The sequence below is a fragment of the Anopheles ziemanni genome, unplaced genomic scaffold, assembly GCF_943734765.1.
Source record: "Anopheles ziemanni unplaced genomic scaffold, idAnoZiCoDA_A2_x.2 scaffold_39_ctg1, whole genome shotgun sequence".
Classification (NCBI taxonomy): Eukaryota; Metazoa; Arthropoda; class Insecta; order Diptera; family Culicidae; genus Anopheles; species Anopheles ziemanni.
Genome location: NW_026690079.1, coordinates 225,023 through 232,357, shown reverse-complemented (window position 1 = coordinate 232,357; position 7,335 = coordinate 225,023). Strand labels below are relative to the sequence as shown.

General features: G+C 46.1%; 1 protein-coding gene across 1 annotated transcript; it reads left to right on the top strand.

Annotated features, from left to right (window-relative positions):
• The first annotated feature begins 1,347 nt into the window (after positions 1-1,347).
• On the top strand, positions 1,348-4,568 carry LOC131292936 (uncharacterized). The gene is made up of 2 exons (XM_058321033.1): positions 1,348-4,215; positions 4,407-4,568. Exons 1-2 carry the CDS (start codon positions 1,348-1,350, stop codon positions 4,566-4,568), a joined length of 3,030 nt encoding a protein of 1,009 aa, XP_058177016.1.
• The last annotated feature ends 2,767 nt before the right edge of the window (positions 4,569-7,335 follow it).

The window sequence follows — 7,335 nt, the reverse complement described above, 5'->3', positions numbered from 1 at the left end:
TATACACAGCTTACTTATTTAAGTACTTCGTTTGGAAGAAAATAATTGAAACCTGCAATTTTGCTATGAAAAAACGTCAAAAAATGCCCATCTTTGAACGCTCATAACTTTTTTGTCTTTCGTCCTACGTTAAATCTGACCCCCATGTCGAGAGTACCCCGTTAAATTTCCTTTCTTTTGGTACCTACGGCGTCCTTCTAGCTCTTCTAGTTTTCGAGCTATTCACGTTTAAAGTTGGAGGTTTTTTCAGAAAAGAGCATTTTCGTAGTTTCGGTCCGAATTGAGCTATCGAGCTAGGCATTTCTCTAAGCACTTCGCCTAACTATTTTGGTCTTTTTGATGGCATCCAACGAGCATTTATGGTGTTTCCAAGTACTTGGGAATGATTTTCAAGCATCTCCAAAGCACATTTTCGGTCTTTCCAAGCACTGGGGAATGATTTTCAAGCACCTCCAAAGTACATTTTCGGTGTTTCCAAGTACTTGGGAGTGATTTTTGAGCTTGTTGCTATATATTTTTCTGCTCTACATGTAAGTATATACACAGCTTACTTATTTAAGTACTTCGTTTGGAAGAAAATTATTGAAACCTGCAATTTTGCTATGAAAAGTCCAGTAGCAAACTGGATCTCAAAGTGTAAGGTTGTAATTGCACAGCACGAAGACCATCCGAAAATTCACACATTTGGTCCTTCGAACCGGATTTTTCGTGTTGAGTGAAAGTTTTACTCAGTAATTGTTTTACGAACAATTATCTCGGTTTACGTCTACGACGTACGCAGTGTCTTACGGACAATTGTTTTCTTCGACGTTCACGACGTCAAGACCGCGAAGCAAGTGTTAGGAGAACATTCGACGAGTTCCTCGTCAATTGTGAACACTGATTTGCACAACGAGTGCAACGCAAAGGATTTGCACAACGAGTGCAACGCAAGGGATTTGCACAACGGGTGCAACGCAAACAACAGTGCAGTGAGAAAGAGTGCACACAATACGAAGTTAGTGAAAGTCGCCTACGCATCTCACCGCATCTCGATAGTGCTGCATCAGCTAACCGCCATCACGTTTTGCGCGCCATCAAACTTTGAGAGAGTTCGCGCGCATTTGATCTTCCAGCGCGTCACCGGTTAACCCTTGGGGGACAGCGAAAAAAGGCCACAGTGAAAACAAAAAACTTTTAAGAGAAAAGGAGAAAAAACTCAAAGCGGCTCAGCATAAAAAGAAGGTTGCGTTGGAGAATATCAAATCGCTTGAAAGGTTTGTGACCACGTTCTCCAAGGATGAAGTGGGTCAGCTTCCAGGTGCATTGGAGAGGCTTCAGCAGCAAAAGGAGGATTTCTTCGCAGCGATGGCGAAATTAGAAGAACTCGATGATAGCAGTGAAGCGTTGGAATCGTGTATCAGCGATAGGATTGACATGGAGGAGCGTTGCCAACGTTTGAAGGCATTCTTGCGGACGAATCTTCCGAAGGAGACACCAGATTCTTCGATGCTGGCAAACTCAACAATGGCATTTGGACGGCCAACTGCAACCAATCTTCGGCTTCCAAAAATCGAATTGCCTACGTTCGACGGTGACTCTACAAAATGGCTCTCGTTTCGCGACCGTTTTGTATCGATGATCGATGATTCGGCAGAATTGTCATCGATTGCTAAACTGCAGTATCTACTGTCATCTTTAAAGGGCGACGCTGCATTACCCTTCGAGCACACACCGTTAACAAACGAAAACTACGCGGTCACTTGGAAGGCGCTGTTGAAAAGATACGACAATACACGTAGCCTTATTCGTGAGTATTGGCGGAAACTTCATTTTCTTCCGGTGGTAAAATCAGAGAGCGTCGAAGATCTAACTAATTTAGTGGATGAATTCACACGGCATTTGAATGGTTTGGCCAAGCTGAAAGAACCTGTGGAGGCATGGGATACTCCTTTGTCCAACATGCTGCTGATGAAGTTCGACAGCGAGACCATTCTTGCGTGGGAGAAGCATTCCGTCCACTTCGAGCGGGACAAATATCAGGAACTGATGAAATTTGTCGAAGATCGGATCCAGATCCTCAAATCCACTAAAAGCCTTACCATTGTAGAGGATTCGACGATTAAGGTGGCCGGCAACGCACGGCAAAATACCTCACGGAGAGCCATTACAAACACCGCAGCCATTCACAAATCTTCGGGGCAACCACGGTGTTTGTTGGAGTGCGTTGAAAATCACTCGCTACGCATGTGTCCAATATTCAACGGCAAGGATGTGCAGCAACGACGCGATATCGTGGCAAAGAAGCGCTGCTGCTGGAATTGCCTAAGCAATACGCATCTAGCGAAGGACTGCAAGTCGGATCGGTCTTGTCGCACGTGTGGGGAGCGTCATCATTCTCTGCTACACATTTCTTCGACGATATCGATGGGAGTGAACTCGGAAGACGAAACGGTGTTCCTTGAGACGGCGGTGCTACATCTCGTCGATGACTACGGAACAAGGCACGAGGCGAGAGCGCTTCTCGATTCCGGATCGATGTCTAACTTCATCTCGGAAGCGTTCGCTCGGAAATTAATGGCCTCTCGGTCTAAAGTCAACGTTTCCATCTCTGGCATCGGTATGGCGTCGCAGTTGGTGAACGGGTCGATTGTGGCAACCGTCCAGTCGAAGATACAACCGTTCGCGACTCAAATGGAATTCCTGATCCTGAATAACCCATCGGCGGACATCCCAACGACTCCCACTGACGTGTCTTCCTGGAGGATGCCGGTAGATGCAGTTTTGGCGGATCCATCGTTCTACATCCCAGGCAGAATTGACATCGTCATCGGGGGAGATGCGTTCTGGGAAATTCATTCCGGAAGGAAACGGTCGCTTGGCAAGGGACGTCCGTGGCTGGTCGAGACTCCCTTCGGTTGGGTCGTCGCGGGTAACACTGCCCAAGCTGCAAAGGAGGCTCCACGAATTTGCCATGTGGCTACGTCAAACACCCCATTGGAAGTGATCCTGAACCGGTTCTGGGAATGCGAAACCCTTCCCAACGAAGCAACGTTTTCGGCCGAGGAGGACCTCTGCGAGAAACATTACGTTTCTACGACGACTCGGGACGCTGCGGGAAGGTATGTGGTTAGTTTACCGTTTAACTCGAATGCCAATACAATTTTAGGAGCTTCCAAGGAGATCGCCGATCGCCGGTGGGCGGGAATGGAACGTCGGCTGAATTCCAACCCGCAAATGAAAGAGGCATACATCAAGTTTATGAAGGACTACGAGCGTTTGGAGCACATGAAGAAACTTAGCGAACCCGTTGATGATTCAGTTCCGCATTACTATCTGCCGCATCATGCAGTAGTAAAGGAGACCAGTACGACCACTAAGGTTAGGGTTGTCTTTGATGCATCCTGCAAGACAACTTCCGGGTTTTCACTAAACGACACTTTGCTCATCGGTCCGGTAGTACAGCAAGATCTGCTTTCGATTGTCATGCGTTTTCGGGCTCATGCGATAGCAATTACTGCAGACGTGGAGAAAATGTATCGTCAATTCCTTCATCACGCCCAAGACAAGAATTTTCTTCGCATTCGGTACAGAGAAAATTCCGCAGAACCCATAAGCACCTACGAACTACAAACGGTTACCTACGGCACGGCATTGGCACCATTCTTAGCTACACGAACTCTGAAGCAGATTGCAAGCGATCATGGGGAGCAATATCCACGCGCAGTTAGCCCTGTACTGTACGATTTCTACGTGGATGACCTACTAACCGGTGCTGACGATCAAACAGATGCAATCGAAATAGTGAGCCAAGTTACAGAAATGCTGCAGTCAGCTGGTTTATCGCTAAAAAAGTGGGCATCGAACATACCTGAAGTGCTCTCTCGCATTCCACCAGAAGACGTAGCGATCTTACCAACATACGAATTACGAGACGCGCAATGTGTATCCACTCTCGGGCTTGTATGGGAGCCAGCCCTCGACTTGCTTCGGTTCCGGATCGATCTTCCATCTACAGCACCAATATGGACACGAAGGATAACAATGTCTTACATTGCAAAGATATTTGATCCACTCGGATTGTTGGGACCAGCCATAACAGTAGCCAAGCTATTCATGCAACAGCTTTGGTTGCTAAAGCAAGACGGGAAAGCTTGGGACTGGGACGTTGAGCTGCCATCACAGGTCCAAAAGGAATGGCACAAGTTTTACTCTACATTACATCTTCTTCGGGAAGTACGCATCCCGCGTTACATATCAAGCCGGGAACCCACGAGCATACAACTACACATCTTTGCAGATGCATCCCAAGCTGCATTTGGGGCATGCTGCTACCTTCGAACTGTAAATCGAGACGGGATTTCTGTTCAACTCGTGGCAGCCAAATCCAAAATCGTTCCATTAGATAACCCGCATTCTATCGCTAGATTGGAACTATGTGCGGCTCGACTGGCAACACACTTATACCGGAAGGTCAGCCAATCCTTAAACATTACTATACAATCCACGGTATGCTGGACCGATTCCATGACCGTGATACATTGGTTGAATTCCTCACCTCGACGTTGGAAACCATATGTGGCAAATAGGGTGGCTCTCATACAGAAGGAGTCCAGCATTACGTGCTGGAAGCATGTACCGGGCACAGATAATCCTGCAGATGACATCTCGCGTGGTCTTCATGCAGATAAGCTATTGGAATGCGATCGGTGGTTCCATGGCCCGCACTGGTTGTCCTGCAACGAAGAAAGCTGGCCTGTGCACAACCTATCTACAGAGGAGGGAGATTGTGTATCGGAGGAAAGAGCAGTGACGCCACGTGTGGTTGCCGTATCAACAACGGCAGATTTCAGCAACAAACTCTTTGCATCATTCTCGGCATACCATCGCCTTCGCAGATCTATGGCGTTTTGTCTGCGTTTTATTCATTGCCTGACAGGACGCGGCGCATTCAGAACCACGGAAGACGGAAATTCACCGGAACAGCTGTCACTGGTTGAGAGAGTGCCACCATTAACACGGGAAGAACTTCTCCAGGCTGAAATCCAGTTGTGCCGGTTGTCGCAGGAGGATAGCTTTGCAGAGGAACTGCATACCGCAAAGCATGGCAAGGAGATTCCGAAAACGTCGAAGCTGCGGTGGCTATCGCCCTTTGTTGACTCAAGGGGATTACTGCGAGTCGGTGGTCGGCTTCACAATGCGCAGATTCAGGACGCGACCAAACACCCGATTCTGCTCTCCAGTAATCATTCATTGGCCAAGTTATTGACAGTCGCGTATCACTTGAAATTATTGCACGCCGGACCTCAGTTATTATTAGCCACACTACGTCAACGATTTTGGATAATTGGCGGGCGCAGTCTCGCTAAGTCTGTTTACCACCATTGCCAACAATGTTTCAAGGCGAAGCCAACATTGGTGAAGCAAAGCATCGCGGACCTCCCAATTTCACGGGTAACACCTACGAGACCGTTTGCTGTCAGTGGAATTGACTACTGCGGACCAGTCTTACTAAAGTCAACGATTCGGAACCGCAGCCCGACGAAGGCGTACATAGCTATATTCGTGTGTTTCGCGACCAGGGCGGTACACATTGAATTAGTGGGTGATCTCACGACGACGTCCTTTCTGGCAGCACTTCGGCGTTTTGTTGCAACAAGAGGGAATATCTCAGAACTTCACTCCGATAATGCAACGACATTCAAGGGCGCCGCGCATGAGCTTCATCGCCTCTATAAGATGCTCAAATGCATTCAACAAGAGCGGGACGAGATTTTCAACTGGTGTGCGAACAACGAAATTAAATGGAAATTCATTCCACCACGTGCTCCGCATTTTGGCGGTCTTTGGGAGGCAGCGGTACGTTCCGTAAAACAACACATTGTTCGCACAGTAGGAAGTACGAGCTTAACTTATGAGGCAATGGTAACTCTGTTAGCCCAAGTCGGACAATGTTTAAATTCACGACCGCTAGTGCCATTGTCAAACGAACCCACAGATACAGAGCCACTAACACCAGGGCATTTTCTAGTAGGCTCCAATATGTGTGCATTACCACAAATTGATAGGTCGCAGGAACCATCAAATAGGTTGAAGGAATTTGAGCTAGTGCAGAAACATTTACAAGCCACCTGGGCGCGCTGGTATCCGGAATACCTTCAACAATTACAAGCGCGTGCTAAAAACTGTTCAAATAACCCTGTAGAGCTAGAAAAGGGACAACTCGTCTTGATCAAAGAAGATAACGTACCTCCAACTATGTGGCCCATGGGGCGAATAACAGCAGTGCATCCAGGGAAGGATAGCATAGTTAGAGTTGCTACAATTCGAACTGCATCAGGGAAGGAAATTGTACGAGCAGCAGCGAGACTCGCTCTCATTCCCAATCCCCAAGTGTAAAACCCATAGGCGTAGGATAAAAAAAAAACAAAAAAAAAACACTCACGCAACAGTTAAAAAAGGGATACCCTTTTTTGGTCGCCGGAATGTGGGAAATTAAAGTCAAGCATGTTGCCTACATTCTGGCGGATATCATTGGCATAGAAAAAAGGATTAACGAAAAGGATTAATGAAAAGGGAAATAGGAACTAAGTCAAATGAATTATAAGGTAACGCGAATGAACTATATTTGACAGATTAATAAACAGTAGCAAACTGGATCTCAAAGTGTAAGGTGGTAATTGCACAGCACGAAGACCATCCGAAAATTCACACAGCACCTTTAAAGGTGTTTGGATGTTGTTGGAATTACGTAAATATTGCTTCGAAGCACTTTTAAAGGTGTTTGGATGTTGTTGGAATTACGTAAATATTGCTTCGAAGCACCTTTGAAGGTGTTTGGATGTTGTTGGAATTACGTAAATATTGCTTCGAAGCACCTTTAAAGGTGTTTGGATGTTGTTGGAATTACGTAAATTTTGCTTCGAAGCACCTATAACGGTGTTTGGATGTTGTTGGAATTACGTAAATTTTGCTTCGAAGCACCTATAACGGTGTTTGGATGTTGTTGGAATTACGTAAATATTGCTTCGAAGCACCTTTAACGGTGTTTTGATGTTGTTGGAATTACGTAAATATTGCTTCGAAGCACCTTTAAAGGTGTTTGGATGTTGTTGGAATTACGTAAATTTTGCTTCGAAGCACCTTTAACGGTGTTTGGATGTTGTTGGAATTACGTAAATATTGCTTCGAAGCACCTTTAACGGTGTTTGGATGTTGTTGGAATTACGTAAATATTGCTTCGAAGCACCTTTAACGGTGTTTGGATGTTGTTGGAATTACGTAAATATTGCTTCGAAGCACCTTTAAAGGTGTTTTGATGTTGTTGGAATTACGTAAATATTGCTTCGAAGCACC